Source organism: Microchirus variegatus (genome assembly GCF_963457635.1).
Source record: "Microchirus variegatus genome assembly, chromosome: 1".
In the NCBI taxonomy this organism is placed as follows: Eukaryota; Metazoa; Chordata; class Actinopteri; order Pleuronectiformes; family Soleidae; genus Microchirus; species Microchirus variegatus.
The window spans coordinates 25225445-25246620 of record NC_139802.1 but is presented as its reverse complement, the minus strand read 5'-3'; the positions used below and the strand labels follow the sequence as shown (position 1 = coordinate 25246620).

General features: G+C 37.8%; 2 protein-coding genes across 2 annotated transcripts; one reads left to right on the top strand and one right to left on the bottom strand.

The window, feature by feature from the left end:
• Positions 1–723: 723 nt before the first annotated feature.
• LOC310927444 (trypsin-2-like) lies at positions 724–5058 on the top strand (the record flags this gene model as incomplete). Its single annotated transcript, XM_083889739.1, has 5 exons — positions 724–763; positions 2588–2741; positions 2819–3078; positions 4681–4817; positions 4906–5058. 5 exons carry the CDS (start codon positions 724–726, stop codon positions 5056–5058), a joined length of 744 nt encoding a protein of 247 aa, XP_083745865.1.
• A 3454-nt stretch (positions 5059–8512) lies between these two features.
• LOC310927467 (trypsin-1-like) lies at positions 8513–9767 on the bottom strand (the record flags this gene model as incomplete). The annotated part of the gene is made up of 6 exons (XM_083889762.1): positions 9698–9767; positions 9457–9607; positions 9089–9339; positions 8861–8997; positions 8673–8774; positions 8513–8560 (listed from the first exon to the last, which is right to left on the bottom strand). The coding sequence occupies exons 1-6, from the start codon at positions 9735–9737 to the stop codon at positions 8513–8515; spliced, it is 729 nt and encodes a 242-aa protein (XP_083745888.1). The 5' UTR covers positions 9738–9767.
• Positions 9768–21176: the final 11409 nt, after the last annotated feature.

Below are 21176 nucleotides of genomic sequence, written 5' to 3'. Positions count from 1 at the left end.
GGTCACTCATTGTTGGCTGTGAAATAAAACTGTGGGCAGAGTTATATAATTCCCGATTGATAAAGCAATCAGGTCATTTTGTTTGAACATCTGTCAAATTGATGTTGTTTATGGTTCTGCCCTCTGCTTTGCGTTTGTCCTGGAATGAGAATGAAGATAAGAGATGTGAGAAAGAACTCATCTGTGGTCTGAAAAGCAGAAACTATTTTTTATTTTTATTTCAATTCAATTCAATTTTATTTGTATAGCACCAAATCATAACATACATATCTCAAGGCACTGTACTTTATTTGTATCTCATCTTTTTTTCATACATAACCCTTGTAGCTCTAATATAAAAAGTTAGAGTCATTCTGTTGTTTGTAATGACAGTATTACTGAGAAGAGTTTTGCAGACATCGAATAAGTATAGGCACATTTATTTAGGTGTCCAAACTCAACAAAGTGATTTTATGGTACAAAAAATGGTCTATTTAAGACTAAAAAATATTTCAGAAGTTGCACATTTATCAACTGGATGAATGCAGTGCAGAAAGGGATAGTTTTCCAGAGCAGGAATACAAAATACAGGAGGAGAAACCATATTTAGCAGTGGGTGGAGGGTTGAGGAGAGGTTTGGGGAGGGGAGCTCAGTAAGACACAGAGGAGTCCAAGTATAAATGCTGTGATCGATTGATCACTCACGTCCAGTCTGTTCGTAGGAAGGCTTGAAGCAGCCACAAGATGATTGGCCTAATTGTTTTCACTCTCCTGGGCGCTGCAGGTAAAGCACGTCTAAAGTATTTATATATACACACATATATATATATATATATATATATATATATATATATATTATGGCATACCGTTCAGGAAATTAATCTTTGAATATATTGAATGCAACTTTTAATATATTGAATGAACCTTTGAATATATGGAGTGAAACTTGAATATATTGAATGAAACTATATTGAATGAAACTTGAATATATTTAATGAAACTTGAATATATGGAATGAAACTGAATATATTGAATGAAACCTTGAATATACGGAATGAAACTTTGGATATATTGCATGAAACTTTGAATATATTGAATGAAACCTTGAATATATCGAATGAAACCTTGAATATATGGAATGAAACTTTGAATATATTGAATGAAACCTTGAATATATGAAATGAAACTCTGAATATATTGAATGAAACCTTGAATATATGGAATGAAACCTTGAATATATTGAATGAAACCTTGAATATGTGGAATGAAACCTTGAATATATTGAATGAAACTTGACTGACGTCAGACTTCACGGCAGGGCCTGTGGCCATCTTGTGTAACGAGTCAATGAGTCAGGCCGCTCGCAATCTTGTTTCAGCAACATTAAACAATGAGGACATAATTTAAGACAGTGGTAAATGTGTGTGAAAATCTTCCAATACACCTGCCCAATACCCTGCCCGGTAAAAGAGCGAGTCCTTCATAAAAAAGCAGAACTTTTAAAGGAACACTACGTATTTGATTATGAGCTTTGGGCACGTTAATCACACAGCGGATTGACAGACAGACAAATGCATAATGAGATTATGCCTTACGGAGATAATTTCTATGTAATAAAAAAAAAATATGACTATTTTACTGCTGTGCTAATCACTGGCATATATCAACCACAAAATACATACATGAATATAGTGTAACTGTTAAAACTGCCTGTCTGTCTGTCAGTCAATCCGGTGTGTGAGTAACGTGCCCAAAGCTCATCATCAAATACGTTCAATACTAAACTAAATATTCAGCCTGCATTGGTCTATGAATGTGGGTGATTCGTATTGTATCTAAACAATATATGAAGAGCTTCTCTTTCAGTTCACAAAATCCTTGTAGTCACAGCAGCTTCTCGAGTCCCAAATAAGTGCTGTGTCAGAGCGCAGTGCCATTACGCACGGCCATTCACTGTGTTTACCTTCATGAAATCACCTGAAAACTAAATCAAGCTAACCATATGGACCTATACACACAGCAGAGTGTTCCTTTAATAGTTCTGCTTTTTTATGAAGGATTTGCTCTGTTACCGGGCAGGTAACACTCATTGTCACTTTTCGCTGCAGCATCCACTCGTTACACAAGATGGCCGCAGGCACTGCAGTGAAGTCTGACGTCAGTCAAGTTTCATTCAATATATTCAGAGTTTAATTCGATATATTCAAGGTTTCATTCAATATATTCAAGGTTTCATTCCATATATTCAAAGTTTAATTTCATATATTCAAGGTTTCATTCCATATATTCAGCATTCATTCAATATATTCAGAGTTTCATTCCATATATTCAAGTTTCATTCAATATATTCAAGGTTTAATTCAATATATTCAAGGTTCATTCCATATATTCAAGGTTTCATTCAATATATTCAGAGTTTCATTCCATATATTCAAGTTTCATTCAATATATTCAAGTTTCACTCCATAACTCACTCAAAGTTTCATTCCATATATTCAAAAATTAATTTCCTGAATGGCATGCCAGAATATATATATATATATATATACTGAGAATAAAAACAAATGAAATATCATGCTTTTTCTTTTTCATCCCTTTCACACATCAGCTGCAGCCCCGACAGATGACAGGATTGTAGGTGGCTACCAGTGTACAGCCCACTCTCAGCCCTGGCAGGTGTCTATCAATATCGGCTACCATTTCTGTGGCGGCTCCCTGATCAACGAGCGGTGGATCGTCTCTGCCGCTCACTGCTGGCAAAAGTTAGTTCACAGAAACTTCTATGCTGACATTATGGCCTTCAAGAGTCTGAACACTTAAATTTCTGCATCTTCTTCAGCCCGTATACACTGATTGCAATCTTGGGTGACCACCACATCTGGATGAATGAGGGCACAGAGCAGTTCATGTCTGTAGATGCCATCTACTGGCATCAGAGTTACGATTACAAGACCCTCGACTACGACATCATGCTGATGAAGATGGCTCACCCTGTGACCGTGAACCAGTATGTTAAGCCCGTGGCCCTGCCCAAAGCCTGCCCCACAGCTGGTGATATGTGCACGGTGTCAGGATGGGGAAACATCTACAGTGATCAAGGTGAGGTGCACTTTACATAACTGAAAAAAATCATGATGCCATCAATATACTATTATCATCACCAATATTTATTCAGCTGGTATTTGGGTGTTTGTCAACCTAACCTTACAGATTTGCTCGAACCAGTTTTAGACGCAGACACCCAACAGGAACATATTGTCGGTTAAACCTATTTTAGTTACTAAACAAAAGGCTTGTTTAGTCTAAAATATCTTAGAAAATATACATATATAGGCAGGAAAGAATCAATAACTCTTATGCATGATGTAAAAATCGATGATTTTGTCTGAGGACTTTGACAAAAAATGGACAAAAATGTTGTATAATACCCATAAGTATCTTTATATAAAAATCTGTATCATCTTGCACCACCTTGTTTCAAAGAGGATGGCTCGCAAACCTGATACATAAACCAATTAAGAAGAAGGAGGACACAGGAACATTTTTGTTTGTGACTTTCTTCCTGAAAGCTTAAACTTATGGCCCTAATACTCAATATAGTTATATAGACTTTTTTAAGTGCTTAAGTTATTTTCTTGTGCTCCTGTTGTGGGTGATCATCTACTCCATGTCTCAAGCTGGTTCTCAGCACAGGGGGCATTTACAGTGCAGTGAGCACTGACTATGCATCACTATACAGCCACACTTGACAAAAACTGAAATATCCCTATCAAAAACACATACCACCTCTGCCACTATCATCGAAATCAAATAATCACACTTTATAAAGCATTAACTTTAAGGGAAAGAGAGAGGAGGTAATGTTGCTGTACTTCAAATTTAATTTAACCACATAAATGGATAAATGGTTATCGTAATAAAACCAAATAGCTTTTTTAATGCTGCAGGATCATAGCACACGTGGTGGTGATTTCACTTTATTGATTTATTATACTTTTCTATCCTGCCCCTAACATGACCCTTGACATTGACAGTTATTATTATCTCCCCCCTTTAAACCCTTGTTCTGAATGATTGTATTTATTATAATCTTTTATGATCATTATTATTGTACGTTTTGTTCCTTGTTGTTACTTTAGTTTTTTTATGGTGCCATAAAATAAAGTTATTGAGTTATTGAGTGCTGTTGCCTTACAGCAAAAAGATCTGTTCAGGACAAGGGCCTCTCTGCATGGAGTTTGCATGTTCATGGGGCAGGCTTTGGGCAGGGCCACGGGTTTAACATACTGCCATCTTCATCAGCATGATGTCGTAGTCAAGGGCCTTGTAATCGTAACTCTGATGCCAGTAGATCGCATCTACAGACATGAACTGCTCTGTGCCCTCATTCATCCAGATATGGTGGTCACCCAAGATTGCAATCAGTGTATACGGGCTGAAGAAGATGCAGAAATTTAAGTGTTCAGACTCTTGAAGGCCATAATGTCAGCATAGAAGTTTCTGTGAATGGTTGTATGTTGACCCTGCGATGGACTGATGATGACCTGTCCATGGTGTACCTAAACTTTTGCCCTATGTCAGCTGAGATTGGCTCCAGTTCCCCATGAGCCTCATCTGGAGGATAAAGTGGTAGACAATAGATGGATGGATGGATCAAGCTATTCTCTTACACGTATCTGTGTGTCTTGCTCTTAATCACAGTGTTCAACCCATTTCACCTCCAGTGTGTGGAAATCCCCATTTTGTCAGACAAGGACTGTGAGAACTCCTATCCCGGTGGGATCACTGAGCGCATGGTGTGTGCTGGATACCTGGAAGGAGGCAAAGATTCTTGTCAGGTATGTTTCACACAATTACACAGTACATTGTATACAAGACGAAATGATGAGGGCAATACATTTGTGTTTCTTCCTCTCACCTGCTCAGGGTGACTCTGGTGGTCCTCTGGTGTGTAATGGGGAGCTGCAGGGTATTGTCTCTTGGGGCCGGGGTTGTGCTCAGCCTAATTCCCCAGGTGTTTACACCAAAGTCTGCTCTCTGATGCCCTGGATCGACGACATTCTCACCTCATACAGCTAGGCTGTGATCTAAGTTGTGAGAGAGAGTGAGTAAGTGAGAGAGAGAGAGCGAAAGAGAGAGACTGAAATTGAAGGCAGCAGAGACATGAGGTGGTGGGTGGTGTCAGAGAAAAAAGCAGGGGGAAAGCAGCTGATAGAGAGAGAGGGAGAGAGAGATGGTTTACTCATGGCACAATCAATAAAATCTTCCATTTTGTGATGCATCATTGTGTTTATGGTACTTCACTGCTCCTACTACAGTGGGCAACTATCATCCTGGAGGATCTTTCAGACTAATTATTTCAAATTGTATTCCTGTAAAATCCACTCACTCACTCACTCACTCACTCACTCAATCACTCACTGACATATGTCAGTACTATCCTAGGATAGTACGATTGCACTCACTTGAAAATATGTCAGCCAGCAGGAATACAAGAAAACCAAGACAACACCCTCCTGCAACAGAGTGCATTGATGAAATCTACATTTTTAGCTCAATGGGACATGGACGGTGCTGTCTACTGCTGCCACATTTGGTACATTTGAGTCACCTATCTAAGGCAAGATGACAGATTTTGAACACTGATGCCAAAAAAACACATTTGAACAACAACTCCTGTGTGCCGTGATGCAAAAACACTGACACACTTTCTGTGCGCTTTGGTGCGGGTCGGGAGAGAGTGCAAAAATGCTGTCTGACAGCAAAAAATAAAATAAATATATAATTTATCCTGTGGACAAGAACGTGTAGATTTTATACATAAAAAAACAGAACTTTTACTATACATTCAAAGCATTGGTGAGGTTTTAGAGTTATTGAAGCATATGAATGCAGCCCTCCATTTTGATTGTTCATTTCCAAAATGGACACATGTCCGCATAGTGGCTAGCACTGTTTATGTGCAGCACGGTGTTTCACAACACGGTGCAAACTGGGGTCTTTCTGCATGAGTTTGCATTTCCTCCTCATATGTGCATGGGTTTTCTCCTGGTACTCAGGTTTCCTTACACAGTCAAAAAGCTGAGTCTGAGGCTGGTAACTTTGATTAATTTATCCTCTGCTGCCGATGTAACTCTTGGTCTTCCTTTCCTGGGGGGGGGGGGGGGGGGGGTCCTAGTGAGGCCAGTGTCATCATCGCGTTTGATGGTCTTTATTACCACTTGAGGATGCAGTATGTTCGACTGACCTTCATGTCTTCAAATATAATGATGGACTGTATTTTGTGGTTCTTGGCATAAAATGAATAAGAATAGTCGTCAAATATGGCTATTCACTATATAGACCTTTGTACCAAACCTACCTCTGCATAACACAACTAATGGTCTCAAATAAAGGCAATCTCTGGAAACTCCTACAGGACGATTCCAGGTGACAACCTCATGAAGCTGACTGGGAGAATTGTATATCAATATATATATGTAGGTATATATATATGAATATATATATATATTAGGGCTGTCAAAAGAATAACATTTTTAATCAGATTAATCACAGGGTAACTGTGGATTAATCACGATTAATTACCATTCGTAAATATGCCAGAAAAAATCTAATTTTCTCTTTATATTGTTGTAGGAACGGAGAGATAAATAAAGTATGTGAAAATATAAATGTAAAGAACAATAAAATACTGTAAATAACTTGTAAAAACCTATACAAACTTAGTAAAAAATAAACATTACATTGTAAAAAACCCACATTATAAGACAAGATAAATTAATAGAAAAAATAAAATGCTGTTATTAACTTTAAAAAATATATATACATTGCACTGTAAATGACTCACATTTTAAACAAAATATAAAGTATAGAAGTTAAATAGTTTTCTTACTAAACCCACAGCAGGAAATTCCTCATCAGCACTTTGAAGCATTGCTTCTACTAGTTAGTGTTAGCGTTAGCGTCAGCTAGCATTCTGACGCTAATGTTAGCTGCTGTCTGTGTCCCCGTTAGTTAGACAGTGACTGTTAATGTTATGATTATATCATTATCTGCACCAGTAGCGCCACTTACAACTGTGTCTTTCTTTCTTTTTTCTTCCTCTTCTAACTTCCTGATTGATAACTCCTCTTCATTTTCCTTCAGCTTCATTTACAACTTGCAGAACGATAACTTCACACAGGTTAATGTGAGGTGACGTGGGGCCCCTTTAGGGAGGTTTCCTACTGATATGTCATTGCAAATCAACCCTTGTTGTTTAAGGGAGAAGGGGATGCAGCTGCTCACTGATGCATTTAGGCTCCGAGTGTCGGGAGCCCCCTATCGGCTCTGGGCCCCAAACAGTTGCCCGCCGAGTGATGGGATCGGCAGTTCATTTGAGTGTACTGAATCACTTGAATCAGTTCATTAAAATGATTCATTCAAAAGATTCATTCACCAAATCGTTCAGTTCTAAGCAGGAGCCCAGTGCCCCGCTACGTGACTCACCTCCACCCTGAGTGCAGTACGTGCGCGCCGCGGGTCATAGAGTGAGTGAGTGACAGCGCGGACAAGATTCATGTCCTCAGTGACAGTACACCAGCTCTCTGTGTGTCAGTTCGTCCCTCAGCGTCAGTTCACCTCCTCTCTGTGCGTCAGTTCGTCTCTCAGCGTCAGTTCACCTCCTCCCTGCTCGTGCTGTCACTGACTCTTCATGATTCGCGAACACAGAACTGTCACGGATTGAGTCCACGGCGAAACAGTCGCGGTGGCGCGCTGCATTATAGAAGACTTTTACAGACAATTTAGTGTCCTATTCTCCAAGCTAACGGCTAATGTTGAGTCAAACTACGCCACTCGAAAACAAGCACACACACACACACACACACACACACAGTTCTTCTTACGAGTCACTCCCTCCTCGCTCAGAGCACGTTGGCTGGTGTCTTTTGGCGAAGATTGACGAGTGATTCACACGTTCGTACAAATCACTCTTGACGGCGGGCATACAACACTATGCCCGCCGCCTTGCCGCTTCATAAACTGCACGTCTACTCGTAGCGCGATGAAAGTGAGAAAGTGCGTTAATGCGTTAAAAAAAATTACCGCGTTAATTCCACAAATTAATCATCCTGCGTTAACGCGTTAATTTATATATATATATTAGGGCTGTCAAAATTAACGCGTTATATATATATATATATATATATGAAGATATATATATATTCTGGTTTCTTACCACTTTTCCATTGACTACATAATTCCAAATGTATTCTTTCACAATTTGGATGTCCAGTATTTACTATGTATAAAATGAAAAAAAAAAAAAAGAAGGAAAATGAGAAAGAGTATTCAAACTTTTGACTGGTACCATATGTAACGATGAAGTAAAAAAAGAAAGTGATAAAGTGGAACATGATTTGAAAGTCAAGGTGGAAGACTTTATTGGTTCTGATGTTAAATGGCTGCACTTTCTTCAAAACTCTACAACAAAGTTGTAGTTAAAATGATGGACAAAAGGCAGTGAAACAAGATGGTGGTCACAGGATCAGATTTAGTAACTGGTCATGGTCCTCTCCAGCCAGTCGTTGAAGAGGCAGACCTGTGAATAAGAGACAGAGAGAAAAGTCAACAGCAAATATGACTGGCCCCATACAAACTGTGAGTAAATACCCAAAAAGGTTTATTAATAAATGTTGAAAATAAAGATATACTTTGGCGTAGACACCAGGATGGTCCCTCTCAGCACATCCATAGCCCCAGGACACAACACCCTGTAGCTCACCGTTGCACACAACTGGGCCACCAGAGTCACCCTGACAAAAAAAATAAAGAGAATATTCATAACAAATATTTCATGCCTTTGTTTCTGTATTTCATCCTTGAATGCTGATTTACATACCTGGCAAGAGTCCTTGCCTCCCTCCAGGTATCCAGCGCAGAACATTGCGTCAGTGATCATGCCAGGGTAGGAATTGTCACAGTCTCTATCAGACAGGATGGGGATGTCCAGGCACTGCAGCTTGTTACTGTCAGCAGCTACAATGAGTGATACAAAAGTATATGAGAAAAGTGTCTATCACAGAGGAAAACAAAATTGTTTATTCAAAAAAAATCAGATTTTACTCACAGGAGCTCATGGTGTTGCCCCAGCCAGAGACTTTGCACATGGTGCCAGCGGGGGCGCAGCTGGTGGGCAGAGCCACAGTCTTCACATACTGGTTGAGGGTGGCAGGCTTGCTAAGCTTGATCAGCATGATGTCATTGTTAATGTTGTATGAGCTGTAGCTGGGGTGACGGATGACACGGGATGAGGAGATAAACTGCTCGTTTCCCTCGGTGACCCTGATGTTGTGCTCGCCCAGACGCACCTGCACACGGCTAGAGTGGACAGAGAGAGAGAGAGGATCATTTGCAGCTGAATGTCATGATGCTGCTCAAAATCATATTGATTCCTGCATGTATTTTATTCCCTCATCCTATCGACGTGCGACATACGACTTGTAGCAGTGAGCAGCAGACACAACCCAGTTCTCGTTGACCAGGGAGCCTCCACAGAAGTGGTAGCCGGAGTTCAGAGACACCGTATGGGCCTGGGAGTAGGGCTGGCACTCATACCCTCCGACGATCTTGTCGTCCTCAGTGGCAACTGAGAATCGCACAGAAAACAAACCAGTCACTGAATGAATGTACATATTCACTTATTCAAAAGTTAACAAGCACAAAGACAAATGCTTACAGGCAGCTCCGATGAGCAGAACAAAGACCAGAGACCTCATGGTTGCTGTGTGATCCTGTTGATGACAGGACTTCACCTGGTTTATATAGAAAGAAACCCCTCCCCCTTTTCTACGCAACACACCTCCTTCTTTAGTTTTGGACCAATCAGGGTCCTGGAAAAGTCAGGGTTTCTTACTGGTGTGTATTAATCAATTGTGCAATAAAGTAAGAGTCACTATCACAGATGTGTATACATATAGAAATTCTAAGCTAAAAATCATGCATGACAGAATTCATTTGTTTGAGATAACTACAACTTTCTTAAATTAAGCCATTTCTTTCCCTAATTTAAGGCACATTACAGTCTTAAAGTGGCTGTAGATTTACAAGCTTATTTTAAGTATTGTTTTAAGTATGTACTTACCCCATTCGCAGATCAGTTTTCTTAAAACAAGATCATTCCAATCTGTTTCAGAATGTTTGGCTTATTTGTCACAGGACTGTTTTTGGAGATGCAGGAACTTTTATTTAAAGTATATACTCACTATATCTGTGTTTTGTGACAGTTAACCTTGACACGGAGTGGTAAGTGTGAAGACCTGTGTGCAGCTCTGCAGATGGCCTGGTTCACATACACATTCACACAGGAGAGACCCACGTGTCATTGTATAGAACAGTCAAGAGGCAAATAACACCAAGATAACAACCAATAAATGATTTCTATTACACTGTTGCTGCCACATTTCTTGTTTTATTAACAACCAAATTGAGTTTGACTGTTTTTTCTTGTTTTGTTTTTTTTTTTTTAAAGTGAGCATGTGGATATTATATATATAAAGTAAAACTGATTGTTAAGGTTAAAATCAGCAAGAATTATAACCCGAAAAGAAAAGCCATGAAAACATCAAAAGTTTATTTCAACACAAAGCAGATGTATAGTTGATAAAGTCTGAATTAACCTGTGTTGTTTCTGCTATTTTTTCTATCCAGTGACACGTGGGTTGGTCTCTCCTGGCTGACTGTGGTTGTGAACTGGGCCATTTGCAGAGCCGCACTGTCTTTACAGCATCACTTCATACTAGGGATGCACCGATTAATCGACCAGTGATCGAAATCGGTGACCGGCTGATCAGTCAGAATATTCCGATTTTAACAAGCCGATCAAATGCACCCGCATCGCGCAGCATCAGCAACACACATGCACGCGGCTACACGCACATGTAGTAGAGTTTAGGGCTGGGCGGTATACTGGTTCACACTGAATACCGTTTTTTTTCCGTTATGATATGATTGTTGGCACGGGGCGGGAGAGAGCGAGCGAGAGAGAGAGAGAGAGAGAGAGAGAGAGAGAGAGAGAGAGAGAGAGCGAGAGAGAGCGAGAGAGAGAGTGAGGTCATTTACTTATTTGTGTGTAGGTTCTATGTTGTGAAATATGTTTAAACTTAAATAAACTACACATACAGGTAGTGATTCGTTTTTGTATTTTTAGTTGGATATTGGATGTGAACAACATGGTTCCATAACACTGCACTTTTAAGATGTGTGTGAATATTCCACAGCATTATTTAGTTCTATTTTATAGTGGTAATCTGTTCAAAAAGTCACACTTTAAGTTATTATGTTCCATGGTAGCATGTTCAAATGTATCATGACAATTGTTTTTGTATTTTTATATATACTTCGATTTTATAGTGATTCGTTTTTGTATTTTTAGTTGGATATTGGATGTGAACTGATTGTATTTCTATGTTAAAATGTTCTATTAAAGAGAAAAGATGCAAAAAATATATATCTTTCTGTATGCTGAAAAGTGGTTTAAAAAATTGAAATCGGAATAGGCTTAAATCGGTATCGGCAGGTCAAACTTCTTGAAAAATCGGAAATCGGAATCGGCCCCAAAAATGGCAATCAATGCATCCCTACTTCATACATGTCAACGTTAACTGTCACAAAAAAAAAAAATCTCTACTTTGAAACAAGTCTCAAATATGAAGAAGAGAAACAATAACTGTCATCAAGAGAATTTGTTACATTGGAAAAACAGCCCTATGAGAAATAAGCTGAAAATTGTTAAATAGATTGAAATTGTCTTGTTTTAAGAAAAAATATGTCAATGGTGTAAGTAAATACTTAAAACAATACTTAAAATTATCTTGTAAATCTACAGCCACTTTCAGTGTATGTTGTATGCAATCAGTGAGTGCAATGTGCCTTAAAACAAGAAAGAACAAGTGAAAACCTAAGAAAGCAAAGCAAAGACAAGCAAATCATTTTGTATTTGAATGGGTGTTCCTTTTACTTCTTTTACTTGATTAAACTGAACTTTAGATTGTTTAACATATAATTTCTTATATTTACACACACACACACACACACACACACACACACACACACACACACACACACACACACACACACACACACACACACTAATCTGTGATGGTGAATTTTTCTTTATTAAATAGATCTTTAATTGAGGAGCAATTGGGATTTCATGCAGACCAGTGTTTAAGCTGTAATATTTTATCAAGACAAAGTTAGATTTTTTTTTTCAGGAATAAGATTCTATTTTAACTGCAAAACTTTCTTGCCAATATTTTTTTCTTTATTTTTAGGCAAAAAAAGAAGATATATTTCCCAGAAACAAGACTTATTTTACTTTCTTCTTCTTCTATTTTTTTTTTTTAAATTAATTTTAAAACACATTTAAATGCTTTTAAAAGATTATTAAAACTTTCTTCAAAAGTATTTGAAATCATGTAAGTTTAAGTCTTTGAAGATAATGAAAGAGTCCGCTGCAGTCAAATAACATATTTGCTTTTCTGTTATACAGATTTTTCTTTTCCAGGACCCTGATCCTGATTGGTCCAAAACCAAGGTAGGAGGTGTGTGGAGTAGAGAGGGGGGAGAGGTATTTTCTATATAAACCAGGGCTCCAGGTGAAGTCCTCTCGTCGACAGGATCACACAGCCATGAGGTCTCTGGCAGTGATGTAATATATAGTAATTATGGGCCCTTGTACATGCGAGATACTAATAATGAACACACACACTCACACCGTAAACAGAATATATTGAATAAAGAATGTGGACTTTACTGCAGCTATTGTATTGGAAAAGTAGAGACGAGAGGTCAAAGAGGAAGCGACCAGAACCATGGACTGCACATGGAGTGCTGTGAGGTGAAAACAATGCATTACTCAGAGCAGAGGTGCTGTTCCTGCAGTCGTGCTGAAATGACTACTGACCAGTGGCGGCTCCTGAAGAAAATTTCAGGGGGGGCAATTTTTTCTGATAATGATTATGGTGGTGACCCATTCAATAGTTGCATAAAGAAAGACAGTATCAATGTGTTGTTAGGTGATTAACAGTCCTCCTTGTGTCCACTAGATGGCAACTTGATAAACAAATATTATTTACATGAATCTAATGTATGATGTAAAATAGCTAAACAGGAAACAAGATGTGTCCAGCAACCACATAAAGACAGGGGCAGCATATTAAGTCAAGTATTTATTAACTGACGAAGGATCAAGAGCTTTCACAACTTTTACCAGATACATACAACAAACATACATGACAAGATAGTGCAGTCAAATTATTCATTAAGTGTAAAGGAAAGTGCAGAATTCGATATTTAGATGTGTTGATAAATGCATCTTACAATACTCTCTTACACAAAACAGTCCAATTGTCTGATTTGCGTGAAGTTTAACCTGCAGTTAAACCCTGAGCAGAGCAATACAAACATCAAACAATGTTAGCAAACAAGCTCACGAACATAGCTTCAAATGACTGCTGTCCACGAGCCATAAACAGCTAACACGTATGAAAGCGTGAACTCCGTGGCACTGGTCTAACTACGTGTACTTATCCGTTAGTGCTGGGACCGATTAAATGAGCACGATCCTCCGTGTATATTTAAAACGGTGAGCTTCGCTTAGCTCATAACGCCGCGAGCAGAGACGAACAACTTATCAAGGGACGTGAAGTGAAGAGAAGATATCTCCTCCTCTCTTTTCTCAATTTACATATGACGCAAGCGCGTTCGTGCATGCACATAAATCCTCATTAAAAATGCATTGGAGGGTATGTTTTTCGGAAAAAAAGTTTTTAACATGAGAGTCAATGGGAGAATTTGTTGGGCGATTCTTCACGTCCAGAAGAGGCGGAACCATAAAACGTGACTTGAATCTGACGATTCTGATTGGACAATGACAGACCATATGTCTACAACACTGATAATAACTACCTTTGCTGGCAAGGCTGAAAGTAATATTAGTACTAAGGATCTTTGGAATTGCTGAGGAAAAAAATTCTCTTTCTCCTCCCAGTTGGGAGGGCGTCGCCCAAATCGTCCCTATACACCGGCCGCTCCTGCTACTGACTGTGACAAAAAAATAACTTCACAACAGTACTTGATAAACTTAACTTGATAAATAGACAAACAATCATATATTATGAATGAGAATTAAAAAATAAAAAACACAACAGCACCATACTAAACTGATCATATAGACAATCTACATAAACCACATCAAATGATGATTTTACTTCAGAGAACAGCCGTATTCTTCAACGCCCTTTAATGACACTGGACAACAAATTATAAACTTATTACATATATTTTTATATGTCCTGCTAAACACGCTGTGATAATAAGAGTATAAGAGCTCTATCTGGAAGGTGGGGCAGATATTTAACTGACCCCTCAAGGCCATTTGACCAGCTCTTGGAGCACAGGGTCACTAAGACATTTTCCACTGTTTAGTTGTCCCAATATTTCCCCGTGACTCATGGAGTAGTATTCATTGATAGGTGCCCCCAATCTCTCACTTCATTCACCCATGCATTATTATTGAGGGGTGAAACAAACACCAAAGGACAGCATTGATCTGCATGAACTGAATTAAGAGAATGATTAGAGGTGATTTTGTCAAAACGTAATGACTGCTGCTGCAAGAGCAGAAATTTTACTTACAAATCAAAGATGCATTCAGAGTTTTCATTTCCTGAATGCAGTATTTAAAGGGATACTTCACCGATTTTCATGTGGCTTTGTTTTTCTAGTATAGCAATAGTACTTAAAAAAAAAGGTGACAAAGAGAAATCGACTTAATCTTGTCCTGTGTTAGGGATTTGGACAGAGGATTACTCAAAAAGTACACAGTAAAAGTACTTCATATTATTCACATAGATAGTCTAGGAACTACTTAGTTCAATAGTGTATGAGTGTTGGACTACTTATGGGAAATAAGCTTTTTATTCCATGTCAACGTTGGGTGAAATCGACTTAATCTTGTACGCTGTAAAGGATTTTGAAAGAGGATTACTCAAAAAGTGCACAGTAAAAATACTTGATATTATTCTTGCAGGTATTCTAGGAGGTACCCAATTCAGTAGTGTATAAATTTTGGACTACTTATGGGAAATAAGCTTTTTATTCCATGTCAAAGTTGGATGAAAACGACTTAATCTTGTACTCTGTAAAAGATTTTGACAGAGGATTACTCAAAAAATACACAGTAAAAGTACTTGATATTATTCATGTAGGTAGTCTAGGAGGTACTTAATTCAGTAGTGTATGAATCCTGGACTACTTATGGGAAATAAGCTTTTTATCCCATGTCAAAGTTGGGTGAAATCGACTTAATCGTGTACTCTGTAAAGGATTTTGACAGAGGATTACTAAAAAAATACAAAGTAAAAATACTTGATATTATTCATGTGGGTAGTCTAGGAGGTACTTAATTCAGTAGTGTATGAATCTTGGACTACTTATGGGAAATAAGCTTTTTATCCCATGTCAAAGTTGGGTGAAGTCGACTTAATCTTGTACTTTGTAAAGGATTTTGAAAGAGGATTACTCAAAAAGTACACAGTAAAAGTACGTGATATTATTCATGTAGGTAGTCTAGGAGGTACTTAATTCAGTAGTGTATGAATCTTGGACTACTTATGGGAAATAAGCTTTTTATTCCATGTCAAAGTTGGGTGAAATCGACTTAATCGTGTACTCTGTAAAGGATTTTGACAGAGGATTACTCAAAAAGTACACAGTAAAAGTACTTGATATTATTCATGTGGGTAGTCTAGGAGGTACTTAATTCAGTAGTGTATGAATTTTGGACTACTTATGGAAAATAAGCATTTTATTCCATGTCAAATTTGGGCGAAATCGACTTAATCTTGTACACTGTTAAGGATTTTGAAAGAGGATTACTCAAAAAGTACACAGTAAAAGTACTTGATATTATTCATGTAGGTAGTCTAGGAGGTACTTAATTCAGTAGTGTATGAATCTTGAACTACTTATGGGAAATAAGCATTTTATTCCATGTCAAAGCTGGGAGAAATAGACTTAATCATCTCCTGTGTTAGGGATTTTGACAGAGAATTACTCAAAAAGTACACAGTAAAAGTACTTGATATTATTCATGCAGGTAATCTTGGAAGTACTGAGTTCAGTGGTGTATGAATCTTGGACTACTTATGGGAAATAAGCATTTTATTCCATGTCAAATCTGGGAGAAATAGACTTAATCATCTTCTGTGTTAGGGATTTTTGACAGAGGATTACTCAAAAAGTACACAGTAAAAGTACTTGATATTATTCATGAAGGTAGTCTAGGAGGTACTTAATTCAGTCGTGTATGAATCTTGAACTACTTATGGGAAATAAGCTTTTTATTCCATGACAAAGACACAACAAAAAAACGTCCATAACGCGGATGTGTTGTTCCTGGTTGTTGCTCTCCGGGGCTGCACTACACACAGTCACTCCCAGCTCTTCAGTGCCGTTTCATTACGCTTACCGTAAACGTTAGTAGATTCGCGCACTAGAAAAAAATGTGCGGCTGATTTGACCAGGCAAACGCGAACCACGGCTGGCTTGACCGCAGTTGTTTTCCACTCTTACCCCATCGACTCATCATTTGACTGCCATTTCTGCACTTTTCAGACTCATCCATAGGGGGAGGGGGACGAGACTTTCTCATCCATTGGACGAGATTTAATTCCCAGAATGTAAACACAGCGTCTGCCATCTTTGCTAACAGTTTTTTTTTTTATTTATTTATCATTTAAAATACAAACTCTCAATGAGGACAACAATAACAACAATACACATAAAAAAGAACAGGCACAGTGTAGAGTGCAAACCTAACAGTCGGGGAATCATGAAACAAAAAGGTAAATGGTAAATAAATCAAGACAAATAAATAATATACAATTTCTCAGGCAATACACATTCGACATTAAAAAAGAGCAGCAAAAGATAAATTAAATTCAAATATAGTTTAGAAGAGAAGGAGACGAGAAAACTTATACTTACTATATAAGTAAGTATACTATTTTTCAGCATACTTGTTTTTTATCTTTTTAAGGGATGGAAAAGAATAACTTAAACTCATTTATGAAACATGAAAAGGAAGGTTTAGATTTCCTCCATTTTGCACAATGGATATGATATTTACCCAAGAGTATAATAACGTCAATCGTGTCAGAAACAGCCACAGTAAGATGATCTAAATAAAAGAGAATATCATATAATTTAAGAGGCAGTACATCATTATTTTTTAAAGCAATCCAATTATATATGTCACACCAAAAAAGATGTGAAGTGGGACACAGAAAAAACATATGCTCTAGTGTTTCATCTTCTTCATTACAAAAAGCACATTTTTCCACCTCATAACCAAATCTTTTCTTGAGAAATTCTGCCACAGGATAAATTTTGTTTATAACTTTAAAGTGTGTTTCTTTAACTTTAGGTGAAATAGGCCATTTGATAAATTTGGAGTGTGCTTTGTCTAATGTGTTTGAATGAACAGAATCAGATCCCTGCAAAATGACCCTTCTGTCATAACCGTGAAACATTTTAGCTTTCAATAAACTTGTAATAAATTTGTTATTACAATTTTTTTCAGTCAGATTACAAGGTCCCAAAAATAACTTTGGTAGAACTGATGGAGCATTATTGTACAGCATAAAATGTTTTATCAAATCAATCAGAGGCAGTGGAATACTATTACATAACTTGGAATATTCTCTTTGAGAACAGTTTAAATTGTATTTTTCTGTAAATTCTGTGTAGCTTAAAATGACACCATTATCTTCCATTAGATCAGTTATATACACAATGTCTTTCTTAAACCAATCACTTTTAAAGATTGATTTTCGATTCTGTGTTATTACTCTGTTGTTCCATAAAGTTGAGTTATGGGGGGAGAAATTGTGGGTAAATATCATTTTCCAAAAGTGCAGCATTTGCTTGTGAAAATTAGAAAGCTTAATCGGGATCTTATTCACCTCCAAATCACATTTCAAAACAAAGTCCAAACCTCCCAGCTTTTCAAACAAGGACCTAGGAATGTGAAACCACATGGAGTTCGGCTGAGACAGGCAAGATTTTATCCAATTAATTCTAAAAGTACCAACCATTGATTGAAAATCTGGAGCTTTGATGCCACCTTTGTCATACTCCTTTACAAGCTGGGACCTTTTAATGTAGTGTGTTTTATTTCTCCATAAAAATTGGAAAATAACTGTGTTTGCTTTATTCAAGTTTTTGGAGGAAATGTAGAGGGAGTAGCAGGGATAGATCAGTTTGGAGATACCGTCAGCTTTAGATAGAATGGTTCTACCAAAAATAGTTAGGTCTCTGGTTAACCAGCGGCTGAGTGATTTCTTCATGTCCATAATACGGTTAGAAATATTGGTGTCTTCTCTTCTGATTAAGTTTTTGATATCGTAATGCCTAGATATTTAATTTCTGATTCAACCCTAATTGAGGCAATAGAGGAGTCAGAGCTTGTGTGAATAGGGAATAGTTCACATTTGTTTATATTAAGGGCTAATCCTGATGCTTTAGAAAAGGATGAGATGATGCTAAGTGTTTTGTCTACCATCGATTTATCTTTTAGGAAGATGGATGTATCATCCGCAAATTGACTTATTTTAAACTCTTTGTTAAAAATGGATATTCCTTTTATGTCATTTGAATTATTGATTAATAATGTTAACAGTTGTGTTGCCAAAATAAAAAGTTTGGGGGAAATAGGGCAACCCTGCCGAATTCCACGTAGCACTTTAAAACTCGGAGTCATTCCTGGGTTCAAGGAGACCATACTACTGATGTCAGTGTATAGCATTTTAACAATGTCACAGAATTTACTCCCAAATCCTAAGAACTGTAATGTTTTCAAAAAAAAAAGAATGTTCAATGGAATCCAAAGCCTTAAAGAAGTCTAAAAACAAAACATAACTTTCAGTTGTAATATACTCTCTATAATCCACCAAATCAAGAATCAGTCTAATATGATTGTGTATGCTTCTACCTTTCATAAAGGCTGACTGACACTCATCCACTAGATTTGATAATCCCATATCCAATCTGTTTGAGTATACATGAGCAAGCAACTTGTAGTCGTTACATAATAAGGTAATGGGTCTCCAATTATCCAACAATAATTTATCCTTCTTAGGTTTTGGAATTAAAGTGATAACACCCCTTTTCATGGTAGGAGACAAATGACCAGATGAAATGCATTCCAAGAGTGCATAAAACTCTACTGTCAACCCATCCAGACCTGGCGACTTTCCCTTTGACATTCGCCCAATTGCTAAATCCAACTCTTCAATTCTCAGACTGTCCTCCATTAATTGCCTAAAATTCACGTCCATTGTTTTGTTATATTCTTTAATTTTTTCAAAGAGCATGTGACAATCTTCCTCTGAAAAGTTGGATTCATATAATTTTTTATAGAAATGTCTTATTTCTTCATTGATTTGGTTTTGGTTGTCAGAGTTCACATTATTAATAATTAACTTACTGATTTTCTTTTTCGATTGCCTTTGTTTTTCAAGACCAAAAAAATAGGAAGTATTTTTTTCACCCTCCTCAAATCTTTGCTAACAGTTACGACCGGCTCTGGCCCTTGTAAACTAAAAAAGAAGACAATAACAGAATGTAGTTTTCAAACTGATATTGCTGCGAGGGAAAAGACCAGCTTTTTGGCAGTGGTGCGGCCAGAATTAGCGCCTGAGGAACTTTTTGTGGGCACTTGAATGTGCGCCGCAGACTCTGGTTAGTGACTACACTCGGCTGCGAAGCTCCGGCTGCATGCACTGCGGCTTGCCGATTCACAGAGCAACTCGGCCTTGCGGCAAAGGTGTCAGCGGGCGCCGGCATGGTGGATGAAGGAAACTGGATAAAAAGTGAGTATTTTGTTTTATATTTAATTTTACCACCACATTTGTCCATGTTTATATATAACGCCAGCTGAACTAACGTTAGCATCTCTACAGTTCATTTACATCTATGCTACTGTAAGAACAGATACTTTGATTCACTAAAGTTATGCTCGTGTTTTTCAGACTGTAATATCACCTAACAGCTTACCGTCAACTAGTGGAGTAGATCCAGAGAGACTGGGGAAAGACGATCATCTTTTTTTACCTGCCTGTGTTGTTCAGAAGAAGATACTCAGCTTCTGAAAATCAGTACTGTGTCTATGAAGACGTGAGAAGTTAATTCTCACGATGAGCTATAATAAGTTGTAAGTTGTATATATGTTGTGGTTTATTGTCTAGCCCTTAGTGTTCCTCCATTAGGGTGTTATTAGATGAAAAGTGATTTAATTTGTAGAAAACAATTTACTGATGAAAAGTGCATAATTTTTAATGTGTTCTAATCTAACTTGTTTAGTATAGAAACAACAAAATCAGTAAAAAAAAAAAAAACTTTATTATTCACAATGGACAATGTTTTACCATCATATTCAAGAGTACAAATTAAAATAAACTAGGAGCCAAATCTAAAAGCATGTCAAACACAATATGCAAACAAAAAATAAATAATGAAACATGTAGAGCGGTGTCAGAATCTGATGTAGCTGGAGGAGTCACAGTGGTGAAGAGGAGCAGTGTGAAGATTTTCTCCAAGATCTGATTAAACCACGTTTCTCCTGGAAAGGACAAGGAATACAATTACACATAAAATATGAACAAAGATTTGACTTAAAACAAACCTTTCAGCAAAATATGCCAACTGGGTGAGCTGTGAACATTCTAATGTGGTCAATGACAACATTGTCTGTAGGGCTGGGCGATTTTATCGATTCTGCGATATATATCGATTTATTATTTTCCCAGAAAGTATCGATTTTTCAGCCACGAATATCGATACATTAAGTCCCATTCAAATCTCCTGTGTTCCGCCTGGCATGTTCTTGCAGGAAGAGTGATTAGGTCAGCCAGCCGCTAGTGTTGCTGTAGAGCATTTATAGCAAGTGACCCGTCTTGGGGCCCCTCTTGGGGCAGCTGTGGCCTAGTGGTTAGGGCTTCGAGCTCGAGACCGGAAGGTAGCCGGTTCAATCCCCGACCAGTCCGCAGCTGAAGTGCTGTTGAGCAAGGCACCTAACCCCCTCACTGCTCCCCGAGCGCCGCTCACTGGCATGGCAGCTCACTGCGCTGGGTTACATGTTCTACACCTCACTG